Source organism: Lepidochelys olivacea, assembly GCF_965140295.1.
Source record: "Lepidochelys olivacea isolate rLepOli2 genome assembly, chromosome: 2".
Lineage (NCBI taxonomy): Eukaryota > Metazoa > Chordata > Testudines > Cheloniidae > Lepidochelys > Lepidochelys olivacea.
Window position 1 is genome coordinate 224,458,795 of NC_140412.1, and position 26,561 is coordinate 224,485,355.

The 26,561-nt window shown below is 41.2% G+C and overlaps 1 protein-coding gene across 2 annotated transcripts in view; it reads right to left on the reverse strand.

Moving 5' to 3' along the window:
• Positions 1 to 3,996: 3,996 nt before the first annotated feature.
• VPS50 (VPS50 subunit of EARP/GARPII complex) overlaps positions 3,997 to 26,561 on the reverse strand; it is a 207,390-nt gene continuing 184,825 nt past the window's right edge. For both annotated transcript variants that reach the window (XM_084620900.1, XM_084620899.1), the window contains 5 exons: positions 24,921 to 25,017; positions 24,612 to 24,770; positions 20,060 to 20,181; positions 14,464 to 14,653; positions 3,997 to 4,297 (listed from right to left, as the gene is read on the reverse strand). In XM_084620900.1, coding sequence (XP_084477026.1) covers positions 4,178 to 4,297; positions 14,464 to 14,653; positions 20,060 to 20,181; positions 24,612 to 24,770; positions 24,921 to 25,017 — 688 coding nt within the window. In that variant the 3' untranslated portion in view covers positions 3,997 to 4,177. The remainder of the gene's footprint in view (positions 4,298 to 14,463; positions 14,654 to 20,059; positions 20,182 to 24,611; positions 24,771 to 24,920; positions 25,018 to 26,561) is intronic.

A 26,561-nucleotide genomic window follows, 5' to 3' on the forward strand; every position in this document is an offset into this window, starting at 1 on the left:
TCATAGTCCATCTTTCGGGTTTGTGCACACAGGTGCTGGAACTAGGGGTACTGAGGGTACTGCTGCCTCTCCTGGCTTGAAGTGGTTTCCGTCATAGACAGGGTTTACAGTTTGGTTCAATGGCTCTCAGCACCCCCACTGTATAAATTGTTTGTGCAATTTAAAACGTGATGGGAAACGTTCAAAGTATTTTTACACTTCCTTTCGAGTCGGTCATAAACTTGGTTCTGGGACACAATGAACCAAAAGGGGTGTAGATTCTCTCAAAACCAATGGGATGAAATTTTTTCTCTCTCACCTTATCATCACCCACAGATAGCCCAGATCCTGGTCAGCATCTCCCTTGAGGGCAGACGTGTGGGGTAATTTGCTGGCCAATATGGAGCCTTCTTCCATGATGTGCAATGATTCCCTCCCCCCGCCCCCAGGGCAGCTACTCCAACTGCACAGTACAACTGCTAGGCTGCCATGCTGTGGAAGGCCTTAAGCATGCTCTCTCAGGGGGTAAATTTCACCCTATGAAAATTAAGATAGTGTTAGTGTTAAACTCCTGAATAGTGTTAAACTTAACAGACACTCTCCACTATATACAGGACTCAATAAACATTGCATAAATGACTGAAAATGTTTAAAATTACTGAGCTCAATTCATTCCTGCTGTAAGTTCACCGACTGCAATGGAGTTTCACCAGGAATGCATTTGACCCATTATGCTTAAGGGAAGCAGTTGCATATTTTGTCATCTTCTGCAATAGTTTGGGAAAGGAGTGCAGTTATTCTTGGCTTTGGTTTATACTGAACATTGTGACAAACTGACAACACAAGTAGCTTTAGGGTGCTTAGCAGGTACAATTCATTTTCGTTTTGGATCCAATCCAGGAGACACAACGGGGAATGATTCTCATTGGCCTATTTTGATTGGAAAGTTTAGTATAACTCACTTGAAAACTTTAATGGACTGACTATGAAGAGTTCTCTGTACAAATGGTTTCAACTGTTATACTCTAGGCATTTTCTGGAGAATATTTTTCTTTTGGGAAAAAAGCCATTAAAAAAGTAGCTAGGTATTGTTACACCCTTTTTGACCTGAGTACTTAGCCAAAATTTGGGGTCTAGCAAGTTGGTTAGGAGGAAAAACTGATGATGCTGGAATCAGATATTTCTTGGATGCAATCTTGTTTATTTAAAAGAACATACAAAGGCCTGATTCCCTGAACACAGCAGAAGCCAGTTCCTTTGCTCACTGTTCCAAGTCCCTTTTCAGCCAGCACTTAGCCCAAATGCGCTCTCACTCTCCAGGCTTTCTTTCTTTTCTTTTTTTTTAAAGGGTCATGTTCACAGTGCTTTTTCTTGCTGTATCCTTGGTTTTCTACTACCTCTCTCAGCTTCTCTGGTGTTTTCCCTGTTTCTCTCTCACACACAGACAACTGCTCCAATCCAATCAATGCCCTCCCCCAGGATTTATCAGATCACAGTGCAACTTGCTTGGGGCACATGGTTCAGCTTCTACTCCAGGTTGGCATGTGGCGTTGTTTTGTCCAGAAGCTGTTGTTGTTTCAGGTCTCTGGTTCTATAAAGGAGCTTCATTGTGTTTACATCCACCCTCAATGGGGGAGAGCTCTTAAACCCACCAACTTCAGTGAGTTTTAACATTCATGCTACAATAAGCACTCTACCATTACCTAGATCTTCCAGAACCCATTTTAATAACCTATTATCTGTTCAAATAGTGATTATGATCTCCCTAGTCCTGTGACCATTATATTTTTAATTTTACTAACCTGGATTACACTTTGATGCAATATCAAGTTCTGCTCAAATTGTCTCATCCCTTTTCACATCTATCCATTGGCTCCTTCCCTTGCCTTCCACATCAGATTTTAATTCCTTGTATAGTTTTCAAAGCCAAAGGCAACCTTAAACCCTCACCTTTATCTCCTTTCACTCCACCCATGCTTTATCTTTTACAGCTTCCTTCTACTCTTGTTTTCAATTCAACCTTAATTTGGACATTTCCTGATTTTTGAGTGTTTGACTTTGCAACCTCAATGTCAAAAACAATAAGGTTGTTATTTTGTCTATTACAGGTGGACCTGGCAGCATGAACTATTATTAAGGTTGCTCGATGCGTCCCATTATAAGATCCTATCTTCAGCTATTTGTAACTTTCCAAAATTTAACCATTTGGGCTGAACTTTTCCACAGTGGTTGTCTGCTTTAAGCTGAATTTTTCTGCAAAGATTAATCAAAAACAGTTGAGCTTTTTCCTAGAGTAGGGAAAAAGGTTACATTATTTTCCCACATTAAAAATATTCTTACAGGTATTATACTGAGAAGCTGCAACTCCCTGATGCTTCGGAGCAGAGATTCAATTTGTCAGGGGGTGGCCTTTTGCCAACCCTGTGACATTCTGCCACCTTTGAGAAAAATCTCAGTTTGCAGGTGCCCACGGAGCTGGCAAGGGGAGGAGTGGCCACAGCGTTAGTGCCTACCTCCGCAGGAGCCTGCCGGGGGAGTTCTTGCCTTTTTTTCTGCTCTAGCCCTCCTTGTTGACCAAGCAGGCACCAGCGGTAGGGGTGTTTATGGCAGTGGAATCTCTGCCCGCGCTTTCTACCACTATCCGAGCGAGGGGAGGGTGATGGTGTTGACAGAAATGTTGGTGGTAGCCATGGGGGTAGATGCGAGAGAAAGCTGGGGGAGGGGTAAGGGAGACACCCCCTGCCTGTCTTCCTCCTCCCTCCTGTGGACAAAGTTTCCAGAGCAGAAGCTTCGCCTGTGGCTGTGTGGGGGCCTGGCCTCAAGGGCAAGCGACAGGATCAGCCAGCAGGGTATGGGGGGAGGGGGAATGATAAAAGCATGGGGCCAAACAAAGGTGTCTGACTACGACTGTGCTTCCTATCTACTGACATCCTTGTGTTACAAATTAAGGGTTTAACATGAAGTACAAAGTTGAGGCAGAAACTCTGGCCAAAACACATGTAGTAGTGTGTATTAAAATAGAATTCTGCCAAGCCTACAGTTAATACATGGAGTAAAATAATTAGTGATTTAGGACAGAGTTTATTAAGTCTCAGTCTCAGACAAAGATTTTATTCTAGTCAATTTAGTCTCTGTCTTGATTCTTGTATGGCTCCATCCCTACCTGAGCACCTTCCGAGTACATAAGGATTTAGTCAGACAACACCTGTGAGACAGGGGAGTATTCTCATTTTACAGATATGGAAACGGGGGCACAGAAGGGCAGACCATCAGCTGGTATAAATTGTCACAACTTCATTGATGTTCCCGGTGCTATGACAATTTACACAAGATGAGGATCTGCTCCAGAGGGACAGACTTTGACTTGCCCATCATCACCCAGGAAATCCGTGGCAAAGGAGGGAGTAGAACCCAGCTGACCCAAGTGTTTTAACCAACACGTCATTCCTCCTACTTCCTAACATTATTGTGTAGGACTGAGGAAGAGGGGGAAAAGGGTTATGAGAGAACTGTACTAATTTTTGTTGTAAACTACATAGTATGTTGTAAAAACTAGCAAAGGAATTCTCACAAATCATTTCATATATTAGTGTATAGTATTTATTACCTTCCCATAATTTCTGGTCAATTATTTTGATATGACAATTTTGAAATAAACTTACATTTAAAATCTATACGAAGACTATGGGCTTGATATTACAATATTAATGTGCTGATTTGCCCTCTTAATCCACATACAAGGTTCATCATTAGAAGAGACTGTACATTTTCCCTCACTTTACATGTGTTCATAATAAAACACAAGTTCCAAAGGTGGAAGGGTGTAAGACAAAGAAGAATCACATATTAAGTGGTTCTTTGACCAAAAATGCACCAACTATATATTAAGCCAAGGTGTTTCCTTGTCATCTTGATTTACTTATAGTGTACACTTTTGCAAAATATACAGCTGAACAACTGACACAATAATAGTGTCCTTTTAGTACAGGACATTAACAAAAGAAACAGAAAAGACTAGAGGTTATAAAAGTTATATTTGAGAATACCACACTGATTCAAAGTGTTTCCAACACAAATAAGAAAGGCCATGCACAATATTTTTGTTAACAGAATGTCTCAGAAGTCCACGAGAGAGTCGTTTGCATGCAGCATATTAACAGAAGTTGGTTCAAATCACAAGAAAAGGAACTTTCCCCAATTATCTTTTAGGTCTGTCTATGTCATCAATTGCTGCTAGCAGTTTCTGTCTTGCTTTTTTGTTGATGTGTGATCCCAGACAAACATTCACCAGATTGGTCAGCTGCTTGGTGGAATATTCCTGGCCGAATAGAGCAGATCATTTTATATCAAACAACCAGACAAAAATATGCAGTTAAATAAAACAAAAATTGATCAGCTTTTCAGTGTATAGAAGCTCTTGGTACACACACAAAAAAAATAATTAAAGTTGCTAACTTAGCCAGGTCTGGATAATATTCATGTGGTTGTAAACAAAACAGCTAGTGTTTTGCTACATGGCAGATTATAATGGAAAATGCTTACAGTTTAAAAGCGTGTTGGACAGAAAGTAATTCTGTGAATACTTAAACATCTTAAGCCACTTAAAATGTATTTTCCATTCCTTAGAAAAAAATATGCTAACTGGATAAACCTTTAATACAATTGCAACAATTGTCTAAAGAAACAGTGATTAACAAATTAATGACCTGTTTCTTTTGACTTCTCACTTCCACCTGGCTTTTACTTAATATTTTTACCAATAGGATTTCAACATTAGTTTTACTGTATGATAAAGAACAAATTTTAAAAATAATGTAAACATTTTAATAGAATGTTTAACACCTGTAAAAACATCAGATTTGCCAGAATTCCCATTTTGCTGAAAAAGAGACTCCAAAATGTAAGCTCCACCAGCAAATACAAATGAGAATTATTCAATGTAGGTCAACAAATGACTCCTTCCTATTTCTCATAGCTCAAGATATAATGAGGCAAATGCATTGCTTTCACGCAAGTAAAGCAAACTTCCAGCTGGATTCAAAGTAATCCTGAAACATAGATTCAATGTATCATTTCAAGAGACTTTTAATCCTAACAGTGTGTGACCCCAAACAGTACAGTTATTGATTGTTTAGACTGCAGTAGCGCCCAGTGTGCGCTAGACACTATCCAAACACAGATGAAGAAATAGCTAAGACAGTAATTTGGATTCTGGCTCAGCATTTTGGATGAAGGAAAAAACTATGCTTCTTTTGCCTTTTTTTTTTTCTGCTTTATTACTTTGTCTTAAAAGTCCATTTGCAGAGGCGGAGCAACTAAAATTTATAGCTTAATTATAAACATTCGTTTTGAATGATTAATCAGTGTACTTCATGTTCCATGCAACTTCTCAGATGTCTTAAACTTTGTTAAAGGATGGAGGCTAACAGTGAGAAAAAGCTTTCCACAAAACTGACCGATCTCCTTTCCCCTTGTTTCCCAGAGTTCCAACAGCAGCATATAATGGACTTCTTTGCAGGTCATTACCCATTATGCTCCTCCAGCTCACAGTTATTTAAATGCTGTTCTGTGTGTGAACTATGGAAACTAACGCAAAAAGTCCCAATTTCTCAAATTCTTTTCTGTGTACCTCATTAGCCAGGATTGTGGAAGATTTTTCAAATATTTTAGTCAACATATGGCAATTTTCTTGTACTTGGATCATAATACTGTACCAGCTTCACCTCCTCAGAATACACTGCTGTCTGTACTAACAAGGCTGTACTGGGCAGGCAGTGTTTGACTGAAACACCCCCAACAATCATGCTGATGATCATGCTTGGAAAGGATTCTGCTCTCTCATTGATGAGCCAACCTCGGCTCATTAACCCACTTAGACATAAGAGTGGCTCTTTGAAGGGATGGCTGTTGTACAGTATTTCGGTCAGAGCTCCAACAGGCTTAAAGGAGTGTACAGTTATATAACTGGCCTGAGAAAAGACTACTTACACTCAAAAGTCATTACTTACAGTATTAGATAGAGAAATTCTGAAGAAATGTTGGACTCTCAGTCTGTCAAGAATTAGCGACTGAAAAGTCCTAGAGTAACAACCGTGTTAGTCTGTATTCGCAAAAAGAAAAGGAGTACTTGTGGCACCTTAGAGACTAACCAATTTATTTGAGCATAAGCTTTCGTGAGCTACAGCTCACTTCATCGGATGCATACTGTGGAAAGTGTAGAAGATCTTTTTATACACACAAAGCATGAAAAAATACCTCCCCCCACCCCACTCTCCTGCTGGTAATAGCTTATCTAAAGTGATCACTCTGCCTTACAATGTATATGATAATCAAGGTGGGCCATTTCCAGCACAAATCCAGGGTTTAACAAGATCGTCTGAGGAGGGGGAGAGTAGGAAAAAACAAGGGGAAATAGGTTACCTTACATAATGACTTAGCCACTCCCAGTCTCTATTCAAGCCTAAGTTAATTGTATCCAATTTGCAAATGAATTCCAATTCAACAGTCTCTCGCTGGAGTCTGGTTTTGGAGTTTTTTTGTTGTAATATCGCAACTTTCATGTGTGTAATCGCGTGACCAGAGAGATTGAAGTGTTCTCCAACTGGTTTATGAATGTTATAATTCTTGACATCTGATTTGTGCCCATTTATTCTTTTACGTAGAGACTGTCCAGTTTGACCAATGTACATGGCAGAGGGGCATTGCTGGCACATGATGGCATATATCACATTGGTGGATGTGCAGATGAACGAGCCTCTGATAGTGTGGCTGATGTTATTAGGCTCTGTGATGTTGTCCCCTGAATAGATATGTGGGCACAGTTGCAAGGATAGGTTCCTGGGTTAGTGGTTCTGTTGTGTGATATGTGGTTGCTGGTGACTATTTGCTCATTACCCTCTGATCCCACTGAGAGTTACCAAAAGAAACTATAGCATTTGCTCAAGAAACTCCCTGAAAAAGCACAAGATCAAATCCGCACAGACACACCCCTGGAACTCCGACCTGGGATATTCTATCTACTACCCAAGATCCATAAACCTGGAAATCCTGGGCGCCCCATCATCTCAGGCATTGGCACCCGGACAGCAGGATTGTCTGGCTATGTAGACTCCCTCCTCAGGCCCTACGCTACCAGCACTCCCAGCTACCTTCGAGACACCACTGACTTCCTGAGGAAACTACAATCCATCGGTGATCTTCCTGATAACACCATCCTGGCCACTATGGATGTAGAAGCCCTCTACACCAACATTCCACACAAAGATGGACTACAAGCCGTCAAGAACACTATCCCCGATAATGTCACGGCTAACCTGGTGGCTGAACTTTGTGACTTTGTCCTTACCCATAACTATTTTACATTTGGGGACAATGTATACCTTCAAATCAGCAGCACTGCTATGGGTACCCGCATGGCCCCACAGTATGCCAACATTTTTATGGCTGACTTAGAACAACGCTTCCTCAGCTCTCGTCCCCTAATGCCCTTACTCTACTTGCGCTATATTGATGACATCTTCATCATCTGGACCCATGGAAAAGAAGCCCTTGAGGAATTCCACCGTGATTTCAACAATTTCCATCCCACCATCAACCTCAGCCTGGTCCAGTCCACACAAGAGATCCACTTCCTGGACACTACAGTGCTAATAAACGATGGTCACATAAACACCACCCTATACCGGAAACCTACTGACCGCTATTACTAGCTACATGCCTCCAGCTTTTACCCTGACCACACCACACGATCCATTGTCTACAGCCAAGCTCTGCGATACAACCGCATTTGCTCCAACCCCTCAGACAGAGACAAACACCTACAAGATCTCTATCAAGCATTCTTACAACTACAATACCCACCTGTGGAAGTGAAGAAACAGATTGATAGAGCCAGAAGAGTTCCCAGAAGTCACCTACTACAGGACAGGCCTAACAAAGAAAATAACAGAACGCCACTAGCCGTCACCTTCAGCCCCCAACTAAAACCCCTCCAACGCATTATTAAGGATCTACAACCTATCCTGAAGGATGACCCAACACTCTCACAAATCTTGAGAGACAGGCCAGTCCTTGCCTACAGACAGCCCCCCAACCTGAAGCAAATACTCACCAGCAACCACATACCACACAACAGAACCACTAACCCAGGAACCTATCCTTGCAACAAAGCCCGTTGCCAACTGTGCCCACATATCTATTCAGGGGACACCATCACAGGGCCTAATAACATCAGCCACACTATCAGAGGCTCGTTCACCTGCACATCCACCAATGTGATATATGCCATCATGTGCCAGCAATGCCCCTCTGCCATGTACATTGGTCAAACTGGACAGTCTCTACGTAAAAGAATAAATGGACACAAATCAGATGTCAAGAATTATAACATTCATAAACTAGTTGGAGAACACTTCAATCTCTCTGGTCACGCGATTACAGACATGAAAGTTGCGATATTACAACAAAAAAACTTCAAAACCAGACTCCAGCGAGAGACTGTTGAATTGGAATTCATTTGCAAATTGAATACAATTAACTTAGGCTTGAATAGAGACTGGGAGTGGCTAAGTCATTATGTAAGGTAACCTATTTCCCCTTGTTTTTTCCTACCCCTCCCCCTCAGATATTCTTGTTAAACCCTGGATTTGTGCTGGAAATGGCCCACCTTGATTATCATACACATTGTAAGGAGAGTGGTCACTTTAGATAAGCTATTACCAACAGAAGAGTGGGTTTGCGGGGAGGTGGGGGAGGAGAAAACCTGGATTTGTGCTGGAAATGGCCCAACTTGATTATCATATACATTGTAAGGAGAGTGATCACTTTAGATAAGCTATTACCAGCAGGAGAGTGGGGTGGGGGGAGGTATTTTTTCATGCTTTGTGTGTATAAAAAGATCTTCTACACTTTCCACAGTATGCATCTGATGAAGTGAGCTGTAGCTCACGAAAGCTTATGCTCAAATAAATTGGTTAGTCTCTAAGGTGCCGCAAGTACTCCTTTTCTTCTTGAAAAGTCCTAGTAGATCATCCAGTCCATCCTCCCCTGCCAGGGCTGGTCTGTCCTCTAGCATACTTCTATTAGTGTATTGTCTGGTCTGATTATAAATGCTCCAAATGAAGGAGGAGTTCTCAGCCCTTCCCATGGAAGTCAGGCTCAACGGGTAGTGATCAATGGCTCCATGTCTAGTTGGCAGCCGGTATCAAGTGGAGTGCCCCAAGGGTTGGTCCTGGGGCCGGTTTTGTTCAATATCTTCATAAATGATCTGGAGGATGGTGTGGATTGCACTCTCAGCAAATTTGCAGATGATACTAAACTGGGAGGAGTGGTAGATACGCTGGAGGGGAGGGATAGGATACAGAAGGACCTAGACAAATTGGAGGATTGGGCCAAAAGAAATCTGATGAGGTTCAATAAGGATAAGTGCAGGGTCCTGCACTTAGGATGGAAGAACCCAATGCACAGCTACAGACTAGGGACCGAATGGCTAGGCAGCAATTCTGCGGAAAAGGACCTAGGGGTGACAGTGGACGAGAAGCTGGATATGAGTCAGCAGTGTGCCCTTGTTGCCAAGAAGGCCAATGGCATTTTGGGATGTATAAGTAGGGGCATAGCGAGCAGATGGAGGGACGTGATCGTTCCCCTCTATTCGACATTGGTGAGGCCTCATCTGGAGTACTGTGTCCAGTTTTGAGCCCCATACTTCAAGAAGGATGTGGATAAATTGGAGAGAGTCCAGCGAAGGGCAACAAAAATGATTAGGGGTCTGGAACACATGACTTATGAGGAGAGGCTGAGGGAGCTGGGATTGTTTAGCCTGCAGAAGAGAAGAATGAGGGGGGATTTGATAGCTGCTTTCAACTACCTGAAAGGGGGTTCCAAAGAGGATGGCTCTAGACTGTTCTCAATGGTAGCAGATGACAGAACGAGGAGTAATGGTCTCAAGTTGCAGTGGGGGAGGTTTAGATTGGATATTAGGAAAAACTTTTTCACTAAGAGGGTGGTGAAACACTGGAATGCGTTACCTAGGGAGGTGGTAGAATCTCCTTCCTTAGAGGTTTTTAAGGTCAGGCTTGACAAAGCCCTGGCTGGGATGATTTAACTGGGAATTGGTCCTGCTTCGAGCAGGGGGTTGGACTAGATGACCTTCTGGGGTCCCTTCCAACCCTGATATTCTATGATTCTATGATTCTAAGTATTATACAACTTTTAGATTTTTCAGGAAGATTATCCGGATATTCAGCCCAAGTTTTCCCTTTCTTAATTGTATCCTTACTTCTACATATACACCCTATACCTCTCCTTCCTTCCTGTTCTGACCCTTGAAATATTTTAGACTTATGCTGTCGCTATTTAACCCACCAACCATATTTCATTATTCAGTGCTTTCTAAGAAGCCCCTCCAGTCCTCTTGATCCATCCATCAACTGTCTTTGTTACAACTGTTCATGGAGTACTGCTGTCAAAGTAGCAGACTCAAAGGAAAAGGAAAGAGCTGTTCCTGACTGGCTGTCACATCCCTGTCAAGTGAACACAGAGTGCTATATAGGGAGACTACTCATCTGCCCTACAGTCTTCTTGTGCGGAAGTACCAAAGGGTTTTATTTTGTTGTCCATTGTAGCTGGTTAGGAGCGCTTCAAACTACAACCATCAAGATGACCCCATTTCAGTTGGTGAAGGCCGCCACTAGGTCCACTGTGGTGGAGACTGTCAATGTCCCCTTAAGGTCGACAGGGGACTATTATTCTTGAAAAGGCCGCTGTGAGACCTTTGTTCAGGAATCCAACTCTTCATGTTGACAGGTTTGCTAACTACTGACCAAGCTATTCCTAACTCCTGTTTTTTGTAAAGGTTATTGAGCATGTGCTGGAGAGACAACTTAGGCAGTTTGTGGCGTCCTCAGAGGTCCTAGACACTGGTTCAATAGGTTTTAGATCTGGGTTTGGGGTAGGAACCACACTGGTAGTATTATCTGGCCTTCTCTGTCTAACAATGGATAGAGAGAAAACCTTTATACAAAAAGAAAAGGAGTACTTGTGGCACCTTAGAGACTAACCAATTTATTTGAGCATGAGCTTTCGTGAGCTACAGCTCACTTCATCGGATGCATACCGTGGAAACTGCAGCAGACTTTATATATACACAGAGAATATGAAACAATACCTCCTCCCACCCCACTGTCCTGCTGGTAATAGCTTATCTAAAGTGATCATCAGGTTGGGCCATTTCCAGCACAAATCCAGGTTTTCTCACCCTCCACCCCCCCACACAAATTCACTCTCCTGCTGGTGATAGCCCATCCAAAGTGACAACTCTTTACACAATGTGCATGATCAAGTTCATGCACATGAGGCACATGGGGGGAGGTATTTTTTCATGCTTTGTGTGTATAAAAAGATCTTCTACACTTTCCACAGTATGCATCTGATGAAGTGAGCTGTAGCTCACGAAAGCTCATGCTCAAATAAATTGGTTAGTCTCTAAGGTGCCACAAGTACTCCTTTTCTTTTTGCGAATTCAGACTAACACGGCTGTTACTCTGAAACGTTTATACACACACTCTTAAACTTAACTGCCACCTGGGACACCACTGATTAGAAGGAGTTTTTTATGCACCTGTGGACTGTGTTGCTTGAGCGTCTCTTATCTCTCTGCTCCCCTTTTTTCAGTCTGCTACAATCTAGACCTCAATCTTTTGGCTAACACCTGCAGCATCCATATGTTCTCCACAGCATTTGGAGAGCAGAGGATTGAGGGCAAGAAGGGATTTCATTATTATTATTATTATGCTTGTTGTGGAGGGCTTTAATTCTTACACCTAATTGCTTATGCCACCCTAACAGTAAATACACACATTTACCAATCTATTAGTGTAATTTTCACAATAAATAGCTTAGGTAAGCGCACTGAGAGGGTGGCACAGACACTTATTTTATTATTAGGTTTAGCATACATAAACAAGAAACATGTATTCAATGCTGCTGGGGTGTCTCTAATTTGCAGGTGATATTCTGTTCTACTTCTCTATTTTATTGGACTCAGAGCAGCTGGTTGGCTTACCAAATCTTGCCAGCATCAGGTCTTGAATAAGGCTGAGCTGTTGGTTGTTAGTTTTGCTTATATTAGGCTTACACAGTAGGCCCCAGTCAGGGTCCCATTGTGCACAAACACGTATTAACTAGACAGTCCATGATCTAAAGAGCTTAACATTTTAGGGCTGTCGACTAATTGCAGTTAACTCATGGGATTAACTCAAAAAAATTGTCATTAAAAAAATGTATTGCGATTAATCGCAGTTTTAATCGCACTGTTAAACAATGGAATACCAATTGAAATTTATTAAATATTTTGGATGTTTTTCTACATTTTCATATATATTGTATTCTGTGTTGTAATTGAAATCAAAGTGTATATTATTTTTATTAGAAATATTTGCACTGTAAAAATGCTAAACAAAGTAAATAGTATTTTTCAATTCACCTCATGTAAGTATTGTAGTGCAATCTCTTTGTCCTGAAAGTGAAACTTACAAATGTAGATTTTGTTGTTACATAACTACACTCAAAAACAAAACAATGTAAAATTTTAGAGCCTACAAGTCTACTCAGTCCTACTTCTTGTTCAGCCAATCGCTAAGCCAAACAAGTTTGTTTACATTTACAGGAGATATTGCTGCCCTCTTCTTATTTACAATGTCACCAGAAAATAAGAACAGGCATTTGCCTGGCACTTTTGTACCTGGCATTGCAAGGTATATATGTGCCACATATGCTGAACATTTGTATGCTCCTTCATGCTTCGGCCACCATTCTAGAGCACATGCTTCCATGCTGATGACACTCATTACAAAAATAATGCGTTAATTAAATTTGTAACTAAACTCCTTGTGGGATAATTTTATGTCCCCTGACCTGTTTTACCCACATTCTGCCATATATTTGATGTTATAGCAGTTTCAGATGATGACCCAGCACATGTTCATTTTAAGAACACTTTCACTGTAGATTTGACAAAACGCAAAGAAGGTACCAATGTGAGATTTCTAACGATAGCTACAGCACTCGACCCAAAGTTTAAGAATCTGAAGAGCCTTCCAAAATCTGAGAGGGATGAGATGTGGAGCATGCTTTCAGAAATCTGAAAAGAGCAACACTCCCATGTGGAAACTACAGAACCCGAACTACCAAAAAAGAAAATCAACCTTCTGCTGGTGGCATCTGACTCAGATAATGAAAATGAACATGTGTCGGTCCGTACTGCTTTGGATTGTCATCAAGCAGAACGCGTCATCAGCATGGACACATGTACCCTGGAATGGTGGTTGAAGCATGAAGGGACATATGAATCTTAAGTGCATCTGGCACGTAAATATCTTGCAATGCCAGCTACAACAGTCCTATGAGAAAGCCTGTTCTCACTTTCAGGTGGCATTGTAAACAAAAAGCGGACAGCTTTATCTACTACAAATGTAAACAAACTTGTTTGTCTGAGCAATTGGACTTTTCCTAAAGAAAAAGTAGGACTGAGTGGACTTGCAGGCTCTAAAATTTGACATTGTTTTATTTTTGAACGCAGTGGGGTTTTTTTTACATAATTCTACATTTGTAAGTTCAACTTTCATGATAAAGAGATTGCACTACAGTACTTGTATTAGGTGAGTTGAAAAAAAACTATTCATTTTTATTTTTTACAGTGCAAATACTTGTAATCAAAAATAAATATGAAGTGAGCTCTGTACACTTTGTATTTTGTGTTCTAATTGAATTCAATATATTTAAAAATGTAGAATGCATCCAGAATATTTAAATGAATGGTATTCTATTGTTTAACAATGCGATTAATCATGATTAATTTTTTTAATCGCTTGACAGTCCTACTTAAAATATAGGCTAATCAGAAGATGCAAGAGGGAGATGAAACTATCAAATGGGAAGGGGAAGGAAGGACAGAGGATGAATTAATAATGAGCGAGCACATATCCGTATAGATTAGCTGTGTGCACAATGAAGCTCACCACCTGCCAGTCTGTTACCAATGCAATGGCAGGATTCTGTAGACATCCCAGCACAAATTAGTTATAAGGAAGGACTTGGAAGATGATAAAGTAGACTGATGAGGGTTCCCCCCCACCCAAGGTACTCTGGTGCCATGTATAAAAGATTAACAGTAACTCTTCACTTAATAAGCTAGATATTTGTTTGGTACACACCATTATGAGACATGGATAGAACTTCCATATTTTCTCTCTGTGAATATGCATTTATATGTATTAAAGGCTTATAATGGAAAATTATGGCACCTTAGGTACAAAAAATGATTGAAGCCTGTTTGGTGATCCATGTGTGCAATGGAAAAATCAGTAGCCATGTACATATTACACACACACTATAGCACTGAAAGAGTGTATTGTTATTAATGTGATACCATTATCATGAAAAAAATCCTCTTGATAAAAAAAAAAAGTATCAAAATTCAACTCTTACCCTGTGCTCCTTGATCCAGCGCTCCATGTCATTTTCAGTCAGATAGTAAGCTTTAATGTAGGTCTCCACAAATTCCTTATCCGGAATAGGCCTAATGTCTGTTAGCTTTTCTAGCTTCATTAAAAACTGCTGGAAGTCCAATTGCATCAGGGCACGCCCTTCATTGCTACACTTCTTGACATTGGCATAACTAAAATGGGTAACAAGTGAAGAGAAATGACTAAAAGGAAGTGAACAACATCTGTGAGATAAGTGGGATTCATTTGTATCTTAGGCCTTAAAACTATAAGGATGCATTTAATTAGGTGAACCTGAGGGCTAAGAGTTCACTCCCTCACTCTTCCAGATGCAAAATTATTCTCACTGTTTATTATTTGTATTACCATTGCACCTAGGAGTCCCTCCCACTCATGGACCCCTGTGCTGTACAAACAGAACAAAAAGACAGTCCCTGCCCCAAAGAATTTACAGTCCAAATATAAGACAAGAGACAACAGGTGGCTAAAGAGAGAAAGAGGAGTCCCAGGAAACAATGAAACAGCATTGGTCAGCAAGACAGGCAGTGGTCTCAGCACATGAACAGCCTAACTGTTGTCAACTTTTTTTTAGGCATCATGGCAACAACAACAAAAAAGTTTTAAGGAGAAATTTGGAGGAGGATAATGTGGTAGCATCAGAGACATTTACAGAGAGCTCCTCCCAAACGTGAAGGGCAACATGGGATAAACCGCGAAGGTGCTTGTCTGACAATTTGACAAGTGGGTGATGGAGGCTGGCACTGTGGGCCAATCAGAGGCAAGAGCCAACATTTTCATATTGAATGAGAGACGAGAGGTAGGGTAGGGATAGGTCATGACAGGCCTTGAAAGTGAAAACAAACAGCTTACGTTTGATGCAATAGAGAAGGGAAGAGGCAACCAGAGGAGGGATTCAAAGAGAAGATGACATGGTCAAAGTGACAGGCTAGGAAAATGATCTTTGCAGCATCAATATAAATGGATTCAAGATGGGCAAGACTACAGCATGTTTGTAATTTGAAGTGAAGAGACAGCGGAGACTAAGAGGTTAAGAAGACTAAGGGATAGGATAAGAGTGGGTGCAAAGGAGATGGGCTGAGGATGGCATCACTGGGGCAAGTGGAGGATATTAGAGGATGAGAACAGACAAGAAACTTCTACTTTTCTCCTGTCACGTATGCAGGAGAGCATCGTAGGAGTAGAAGGGGGAAAAGAAGGAAAGGAAAGGTCATGTCATTCTCTGTCAATTTTCTCTTGGAAAAAATCAGTGGGATCCTGTGCAGAAAGAGAAGTGGTGGTAGAGGGAGGGGACAATTTGAGGAGTGAATCAAAGGTGGTGAAAATGCAGCTGGGATTGTAGGTGTGGGGTTCAATTAATTGGGAGAAATAAAGCTGTTTAGCAAGGAAGACGGCAGACCTGAAGGACGAGAGAATGAATTTGCAGTGGAAGAAATCAGCCTTTCACAGGATTTCTGCAAGAGATGCTCAGCAGCATGAGGGCAGGAAGGGAGGAAGCAGATACTGGGAATGATCCAGGGCTGGGGGTTGGCAGCGAAGACCTTGTGATGGGAGAGGAGGGCAGAAGAGTTACAGTACAGGACACGAAAGCATGGAGAGAATCAAGTCATATTGATATAACAAAGGGAAGGAGAGGGTGGAGAGCAGATGAGACATCATCAGTGCTGATGGACTGGAGTCATGGAAAGACTGAATGAGAGGGCATGAGGGTGAGGCTGATGGGCAATGCTGAAAGAGGCCACGTAATAGTCAAAGAGGGGACGACCAAGTCAAGTGAAAAGAAAAGGAGTACTTGTGGCACCTTAGAGACTAACCAATTTATTTGAGCATAAGCTTTCGTGAGCTACAGCTCACTTCATCGGATGCATACTGTGGAAACTGCAGAAGACATTATATACACAGAGACCATGAAACAATACCTCCTCCCACCCCACTCTCCTGCTGGTAATAGCTCATCCAAAGTGACCACTCTCCTTACAATGTGCATGATAATCAAGGTGGGCCATTTCCAGCACAAATCCAGGTTTTCTCACCCCCCCCACCCCCATACACACACAAACTCACTCTCCTGCTGGTAATAGCTCATCCAAACTGACCACTCTCCTTACAATGTGTATGATAATCAAGGTGGGCCATTTCCAGCATAAATCCAAGTTTAACCAGAACGTCTGGGGGAGGGGAGGGGGAAGGAAAAAACAAGGGGAAATAGGCTACCTTGCATAATGACTTAGCCACTCCCAGTCTCTATTTAAGCCTAAATTAATAGTATCCAATTTGCAAATGAATTCCAATTCAGCAGTTTCTCGCTGGAGTCTGGATTGAAGTTTTTTTGTTGTAAGATAGCGACCTTCATGTCTGTAATTGCGTGACCAGAGAGATTGAAGTGTTCTCCAACTGGTTTATGAATGTTATAATTCTTGACATCTGATTTGTGTCCATTTATTCTTTTACGTAGAGACTGTCCAGTTTGACCAATGTACATGGCAGAGGGGCATTGCTGGCACATGATGGCATATATCACATTGGTGGATGTGCAGGTGAACGAGCCTCTGATAGTGTGGCTGATGTTATTAGGCCCTGTGATGGTGTCCCCTGAATAGATATGCGGGCACAGTTGGCAACGGGCTTTGTTGCAAGGATAGGTTCCTGGGTTAGTGGTTCTGTTGTGTGGTATGTGGTTGTTGGTATTTGCTTTAGGTTGGGGGGCTGTCTGTAGGCAAGGACTGGCCTGTCTCTCAAGATTTGTGAGAGTGTTGGGTCATCCTTCAGGATAGGCTGTAGATCCTTAATGCGTTGGAGGGGTTTTAGTTGGGGGCTGAAGGTGACGGCTAGTGGCGTTCTGTTATTTTCTTTGTTAGGCCTGTCCTGCAGTAGGTGACTTCTGGGAACTCTTCTGGCTCTATCAATCTGTTTCTTCACTTCTGCAGGTGGGTATTGTAGTTGTAAGAATGCTTGATAGAGATCTTGTAGGTGTTTGTCTCTGTCTGAGGGGTTGGAGCAAATGCGGTGATATATGCCATCATGTGCCAGCAATGCCCCTCTGCCATGTACATTGGTAAAACTGGACAGTCTCTACGTAAAAGAATAAATGGACACAAATCAGATGTCAAGAATTATAACATTCATAAACTAGTTGGAGAACACTTCAATCTCTCTGGTCACGCAATTACAGACATGAAGGTCGCTATCTTACAACAAAAAAACTTCAATCCAGACTCCAGCGAGAAACTGCTGAATTGGAATTCATTTGCAAATTGGATACTATTAATTTAGGCTTAAATAGAGACTGGGAGTGGCTAAGTCATTATGCAAGGTAGCCTATTTCCCCTTGTTTTTTCCTACCCCCCCCCCCCCGACGTTCTGGTTAAACTTGGATTTATGCTGGAAATGGCCCACCTTGATTATCATACACATTGTAAGGAGAGTGGTCAGTTTGGATGAGCTATTACCAGCAGGAGAGTGAGTTTGTGTGTGTGTGGGGGGGGGGGGGGTGAGAAAACCTGGATTTGTGCTGGAAATGGCCCACCTTGATTATCATGCACATTGTAGGGAGAGTGGTCACTTTGGATGAGCTATTACCAGCAGGAGAGTGAGTTTGTGTGTGTATGGGGGTGGGGGGGGGGGAGAAAACCTGGATTTGTGCTGGAAATGGCCCACCTTGATTATGATGCACATTGTAGGGAGAGTGGTCACTTTGGATAAGCTATTACCAGCAGGAGAGTGGGGTGGGAGAAGGTATTTTTTCATGGTCTCTGTGTATATAATGTCTTCTGCAGTTTCCACAGTATGCATCCGATGAAGTGAGCTGTAGCTCACGAAAGCTTATGCTCAAATAAATTGGTTAGTCTCTAAGGTGCCAAAAGTACTCCTTTTCTTTTTGCGAATACAGACTAACATGGCTGTTACTCTGAAACAAGTCAAGTGAATGGCTTTTTGGTGAATGGGAGAGTTGAAGCAGGGCTGCAGGCCAAATGAGGAGGTGAGGGTGAGGAGATGTATAGTTAAGGGGTCAGATGGGTCATTAACATGGAAGCTGAAGTCACAGAGGATCAGTATAGGAGATTACGAGGAGAAGAGAGAGCGAGCATCAGGAGCTGAAATCAGGAAGAACAATTGATGGGGAGAAGCTGGGTGGGCACTAGTGTAGGCCTGGCAGCAACATGGAGGGGTAGAGGAGAGACGAGGTGGATGCAGTGGTGTTCAAAAGAGGAGAAAGAGTTGAGGGAGGAGAAAGGGAGGGATTGGAAGCAGCAAGAAAGGGAATGGTGAGGGCCAATATTCCCATCGCAGTCTCGTTCAAGGTAAGGAGTGAGAGAGAAGAAAGGGCCTCTGTAAGAGATGGCACCTGAAGAAGCAATGTCAGATGTAGGGATCCAGGTCTCTGTAAAAGCCAAGAGATAGAGGGAGCAGGATACGAAGGGATTATGGATGGCTGTGATCTTTTTAGAGCTGGAGTGGATGTTCCAGAGACAGCAAGAGAAGGGGAAGACAGAGGAGAATGGACATTCAGATAGGATGGTTGGTATGAGGAGAGCTGTTGTGGTGGTGGTGGCGGCGGCTATGGGTTGGAAGTGGAGAGGGTGGGTAGAGAGGTAAGGGCAGGGTTTGGGTAAATGTCACCAGAGGTGAAGAGGAGGAGGATGCAGATGTGGGATCTAGGCTTATGCTGGCAGGAGACGAAAGATCAAGTTGAAAAGGGAAAAAGTAGTGGGCTGAGGTGATTGGAACTCTAAACGTGTGAGGGTAATGAGGAAGGAAGATAGAGCGAGCGGGAAGGAAGGGGAAGGAGGAGGATGGCAGATATCATGATGCAGAAGAGAGGTGTGGTGAGAGCCACTGGTGAGTGGACAAGAACAAACAAACAAATAACAAAATGTCAGAACACATGCTGCTGAGCACAAACTGGCTGCCCCCAGTATTGGAAGAACCCTCCATTCACAGTCCCTGTTGGGAGTGTTGGGGGTATGGCTGAGCCCCATGCTTGTTTTCCTATCTCTCCCTACCACAAACAATAGTGGGTGAATGGGCTGGAAGCTTCCTGCTCCCTCGCATCTTAGTGGTACTGCTAGGCTGTTCTTCAGGATGGAACTCCATGTTAGCAAGTCTCCATGCCCTTCCTGGCAAGGGCATCATCAGACAGAAGCACGGTAATCTAGCTACCATTATATCATATATTTGTATTAGATTCTGTTCTGTGTTGATCTCTTCTCCTCACTACTTTGTTGAAGTATGGTCCACTAAAGACTGTAAGGTATTTAAGAAAAGGATGTGTCTTATTTTGTGTCCACAATTTTGGGCACTATACAGTGTCAATCATCAGTAATAGCTATGTGTCTGCACACCCCCACCCCTGTTAGTATATTTTAGGGCCCAATCCCATAATGAATTCCATGGATTCAAGCTTCTGTGCCTGTGAAGATCCTCGCTGACATCAGGTGCAAGAGTCCACAAAAGTGGAGTTCACTGCTTTATGGAATCTAAGGCCCTCACCTTACAAACATTGCCATTAAAGAAATATTTACTGAAGACTAACTTTACAGAGGCGTTTGTAGACCACTTACCCTTCCACAATAGTTCTATTGGCTAGTCGGATACAATGCTCCCAAAGAATATTTGACACTGGCAATGGAATACGGACTCTTTTAGATACCTCATTCAACCTTCTGTTAAACTGTTCAAATTCCTGGTGAAATAAAAATAATACATTATTCCATGAGCATAAAAGAATGATTACATGTACACTTACCTAGCGAGGAGGAAAAGATGCAGAGAGATGAACCAGAAAAGGTGTGTAAGAGAGCAAAACAAAAGACGCTTAAAGTAAAAAGGTTACAGGGATAAAGAGGTGGGATCTGAGTTACTACAGAAAATTTTTCCTGGGTATCTGGCTGGTGAATCTTGCTCATATGCTCAGGGTTTAGCTGATCGCCATATTTGGGGTCAGGAAGGAATTTTCCTCCAGGGCAGATTAGAAGAGGCCCTGGAGGTTTTTCGCCTTCCTCTTAGCATGGGGCACGGGTCACTTGCTGGAGGATTCTCCGCTCCTTGAAGTCTTTAAACTACGATTTGAGGACTTCAATAGCTCAGACATAGGTGAGAGGTTTTTCGCAGGAGTGGGAGGGTGAGATTCTTTAGCCTGCGTTGTACAGGAGGTCAGACTAGATGATCATAATGGTCCCTTCTGACCTTAATATCTATGAATAATAGTAAGCAAGATTGAGAGCATACCAATTTCTATTCATCTACTGATGAATCATTTACAGTATTATTTCTTAGATATCTAAGTGTGGATTTAGTTGCATCCGACGAAGTGAGCTGTAGCTCACGAAAGCTTATGCTCAAATAAATTGGTTAGTCTCTAAGGTGCCACAAGTACTCCTTTTCTTTTTGCGAATACAGACTAACATGGCTGTTACTCTGAAACCTGAAATGTAAAAATGTTGGCCCTAATATTATGAAATCCAACCTACAACCAGTGAAAAAAAATCCAGTGATGATCCATTTATTCCCAATCAACTACCTGTGTTATCTAACTCTGCAAGAGTAGCAAGGAAATTTAATAGTTTTCTCCATTCATAGGGAACCTTTAATGCCAGATAATTCCAAATTACTTTAATAGTTACACCCATCCAGGACTATGATACCCACAGTATTCTTACAATACCCACATATAATACCCACAGTATTCTTGCCAGCAAATTAAAGAACTATGGGCTGGATGAATGGACTATAAGGTGGATAGAAAGCTGGCTAGATTGTCCGGCTCAACGGGTAGTGATCAATGGCTCTATGTCTAGTTGGCAGCCGGTATCTAGCAGAGTGCCCCAAGGGTCGGTTCTGTTCAATATCTTCTTTAATGATCTGGAGGATGGCATGGATTGCACCCTCACCAAGTTTGCAGATGACACTAAACTGGGAGGAGCGGTAGATACGCTGGAGGATAGTGATAGGATACAGAGGGACCTAGAACTTAGAGGATTGGGCCAAAAGAAATCTGATGAGATTCAACAAGGACAAGTGCAGAGTCCTGCACTTAGGACGGAAGAACCCCATGCACCGCTACAGACTAGGGACCGAATGGCTCGGAAGCAGTTCTGCAGAAAAGGACCTAGGGGTTACAGTGGACGAAAAGCTGGATATGAGTCAACAGCGTGCCCTTATTGCCAAGAAGGCCAATAGCATTTTGGGCTGTGTAAGTAGGGGTATTGCCAGCAGATCGAGGGACGTGATCGTTCCCCTCTATTTGACATTGGTGAGGCCTCATCTGGAGTACTGTGTCCTGTTTTGGGCCCCACACAACAAGAAGGATGTGGAAAAATTGGAAAACGTCCAGCAGAGAGCAACAAAAATGATTGGATGGATGGCGCACATGACTTTCAAGGAGAGGCTGAGGGAACTTGGATTGTTTAGCCTGCAGAAGAGATGAATGAGGGGGGATTTGATAGCTGCTTTCAACTACCTGAAGGGGGGTTCCAAAGAGGATGGATCTAGACTGTTCTCAGTGGTAGCAGATGACAGAACAAGGAGTAATGGTCTCAAGTTGCAATGGGGGACGTTTAGGTTGGATGTTAGGAAAAGCTTTTTCACTAGGAGGGTGGTGAAACACTGGAATACGTTACCTAGGGAGGTGGTGGAATCTCCTTCCTTTGAGGTTTTCAAGGTCAGGCTTGACAAAGCCCTGGCTGGGATGATTTAGTTGGGGATTGGTCCTGCTTTGAGCAGGGGGTTGGACTAGATGACCTCCTGAGGTCCCTTCCAACCCTGATATTCTATGATCATCATTCACCACAGAAGTGAAACCAACCCTGGGGACCATGCTAACTGTAACAGCACACAGCAACACTATGTAACAGTTTAAGTTGGTAAATATAGAACACCGTACTGAACTGAAAATACAATGAAATGCTGCTCCAGGTAATTCATTCAGTCCAGACAATTTCAGCTATGACTCATAGTAGTTACTAATGTGTATCTGTGGCTATTTGGAGACTTTTGTGAAATGAGCATGTAGGTCTCATGGTAGTGTCTCCATCATTAAAAAAAAAAAAAGTCTGCTAACATTTGTATCAAGTGACACCTTTGTAAGTGTTAAATAAATATTGTCTGTGAACTATCCCCCCATCCCAGAGTTAGTCTTCTAGATCAGCCTTGAAGCAATCCGATGTGGTAGGGCAGGGAAAAGCTTGTATTGAAGCTGCTCAGACTATACCTATTCTGTAGTTAAATAAAGGACTTTGTTCCAGGACTGTTAATTAGCACTTTTTTACAAACACAAACAAACAAAACAACAACTACAGAGGGGGAATTTTAGTACAGAGATTGAAATACTCAACTGGTATTTGGCTAAGACAACAGTGCTAAAAGCATTTCCACAAAAGCTGAGGCACCAAAACTTTTTTGCCTTAAATGACAAACTATCTACTATCATGAAGGCGAAGATGCCTATTACTCCATATTGGTGAAACACGAGGGAAGAAACCAACTAATTTATCTACTTTCCTTAGAAGTAGATATTCACAGTGAATAACTGGGTGGAGACTTCTGCAAAATCTATTGGCTATTACATGCAACACATTGTTTATGTCAGACACTCAATGTCAGTGCTCTCAAGATGACAGCCAGTATAGGTAGCAAAGAGTTCTCTCTTACCAATTAAATAGTCACCCAGAAACTACCATCTGTAAACTATTTTTAGTTACAAGGAAAGGAGTACTTGTGGCACCTTAGAGACAAACAAATTTATTAGAGCATAAGCTTTCGTGAGCTACAGCTCACTTCTTCCGACAAAGTGAGCTGTAGCTCACAAAAGCTTATGCTCTAATAAATTTGTTAGTCTCTAAGGTGCCACAAGTCCTCCTTTTCTTTTTACAGATACAGACTAACACAGCTGCTACTCTGAAACCTATTTTTAGTTACATAACCTAGAGACCACAATGGAATAAAATTGCCTTTACTTTTGTCCTGAGGCTCAAACAAATACATCCGCTGTTCTGTGGTTCATGGAAGCCATTCCACTACTGAACCATAAGTAGAAAAATTTCTTCAAAGGGCCCAGTTAAAAATAAACAGCATAACAAAGGCAAGCTGCAAAGATTTACAACCATCTTCCATTTCTATAATACATTCTCACTCGCAGATTCTCACTTCTTTCCAATATTTTCCCTTGAAAGTGGAGACTGGATATAATGGACAAAAGTGTAGAGGTGTCTGTTACAATGCGTAGACTCTGCATTTTTATAAAATATACACTAGATTTCACAATTCACTGCATAAAAAGGAAGTCTTCCAACTTCTCTTTAACAAGCTGAAAAATGCTTCTGCCATTAACATTGTAATTATTTCCTAAAAACCATCATGTAATTTAAAATTGGTGTGAATATATATTTAAAGCAAAGTATATATTATGCTGTGTTGTATGTGGGAGGAATTCCTCCAGAGCACTAGCACTAGTTTATATGTAATAAAGAGCCTTAGGCAATTAAGATGCCCATTTCTCCATCAGCTTTCAGTGGGAGCTGAATGCCTAACTGACTTTTAGGTTCCTTTTAAAATCCAGCCTGTAACTTTATATTAGTATCTGATACGTACATTTTCTTGCCCTGTCTTTAGAGGCCCAAGCAGGGCTTATAATGCTTTTAGGATTACTTGCAGGACTCGTTTCTCCTACAGGATCTATGGTAAATGTCAGATGATACAACTCCTCAAAAGAATCCACTGGCCATGTCCGATGTGTTTAACAATGCAACTACTTTCTACTAGCCTTCCACCTGCCATTCAGAGTTTTAGCTTCAATGAAACTGCAGAGTTATTCAGCTATGATCTCTTCCACCCAAAGAGTGCTAACGGGCAATAAGTTTTAATAACCTGAAAAACTGACTCTATGGACAACAATGGAGTATTAAATGTACCCAGAAGTTTACCGTGTTTTGCCAGTAGTAAGACTAAAAAGGAATTCAGAAAGTACACACCATCCTAACGAATAAGAATAAATCACCACATTGTATTCCTCTAATCTTATCTCTATTACAGCTTTACCATAGGAATTACAGTAATAATTGTATTGTTTTATAGGGTTATATCTAATACACTAGGTGTTTCCAGGAAAATATTCACCTTTAAAAGAGTATCAACATATATGTTGTGTTGTGACATGATCTCCTTCACATCCCACTTCACATTAGCCATGAGGAGCAGCATCTGTTCATAATCAATAGCTTTAGCAGCTACAATCCAATAAATTGGTTTCCGTAGTTCACTGGCAGTTGACACAGTCTGAAAGAGAAGTTAAATAGAATTCGGTGTAACAGAATTTCTTGCTAACAAAAAGTAATGTACAACAATACCATGCAAAACACCCTCATAATATAGCACAAATTATGAAACTTTGGTTTAAAAATGAACAGTGAATGGCAGAATCCTGACCTGAGAGTAGAATTGCTGGAGAAAGGGTTTCTTGGCTGCAGGCATCACAGCATCAAGATGCGACTGAAGGAACTCAAACTGCTCAGCCAAAAACACCCTAAGAAAGCACATAAAATTCATTCTGATCCGAGTACAATATTTAAAGGGCATCTACTTTTCATTTATTTGCAGCAAATGGTCTTGGAAGCTGCCCAGACATAAAAGCATCTTTGAAAGCTTTTAGCTTTAAACTTTTTTTGCACTTTTATGTCAATAGTCTCTCAGGAACTCCTAACTCAGTATTTTATACTTTTCCTCCTTTCCATTCCCATGTGGATCATGGTGGATCATACATAAAGGGCCTAATCCAAGGCCAGCTGAAGTCAATGGAAAGATTTTCAATAACTTCAGTGCTTTGGATGAGACCAAAATTCTTGCTAATTATTTTAGAATTGAAAGAAATCCCCCCTTCCATCTCCCAACCAAGCACAAAAAATAAATATCTATGTTATAAAAATGCAAGCATGCTGATTCTTTTTGGTTGTATCTGTAGTAAACTAATTAACCCCAACATCTCTCTTTCACACTTTCTGCAAAAGGTTATAAGCACTCTACATTGTCATTAACACAGTCATGTTTCCAACAACGTTGTTGTCAAAATTCAGTTAAAAAACTGTTTAGTAGCATTCCTTAATTTTCAATGCTAAATGAAGTCAAGAAAAAAAAACCTCACAAAGAAGGAATGCTTTTCAATTTAAAAAAAATCTTTGCATTTTAAGCATATTTTTCCCTTAAGAATCTTTAATATAAAGAAAAATCCCCACTGGAACACTTTTCAGCATTTATCATATCTGATGCGATAGGATCTGGCTTTTCCTTGCTATTTTTCAAAGGAACTACTCATATTCTGAGGTAGTAGTTGGACTAGACAATGACCATAAAAACTAATTAAATCAAAATTGTTTTCAGGATAAAAAACATAACATTTCACTGCTGCACACAAACTGTTAGATGTGGGTCATTAATCTAGATAACAACATTATTTTAGTCATATGTATAACTCTACATATATAACCAGAGAGAGAGAGGACATGTGTGTGCGTGTGTGTGTGTGTCTACCTACACACACACACACAAACTTACTTTCAAGGATTCTCTCTACTTTTTTCACAGAAAATACTATTATTATTAAATATATACCTGGATCCTGAAATAATTGTATGTCACATATATACTAGCGAACCACATTTACAGCTTCAAGGGTATATTCTCCAGTCAAAATCTTTCATAGAAGTAGGTTTTATTAGAAAAAAGTTGATTTTCTGCTTTTTTCCCCGATTTCCATCGCAAATATTTTTAATCAACCAAACAAAAACCTTCCCAATGTTTGCAATCTAAACATTACAGCATTTTGCTAACATGTAAGAAAATGGAACTGATTAAGAGCTGACAAAAAAAAAAATTAAAACGGACTAACCTACTTTCACTGACAAGGCTGAGATGAAAGCCAAAAAATAAACAAAAACACTAAAAATAGTGAAAAGTTAATTTGTTTTTAAATTTTGTTTTCATGCAAGATATTACTAAGAAAAGTAGAGGAATCATTTTTCATATTTCTCACCTGACTCTCTAAAATGTTCATAAATCATTTCAACTATAAAA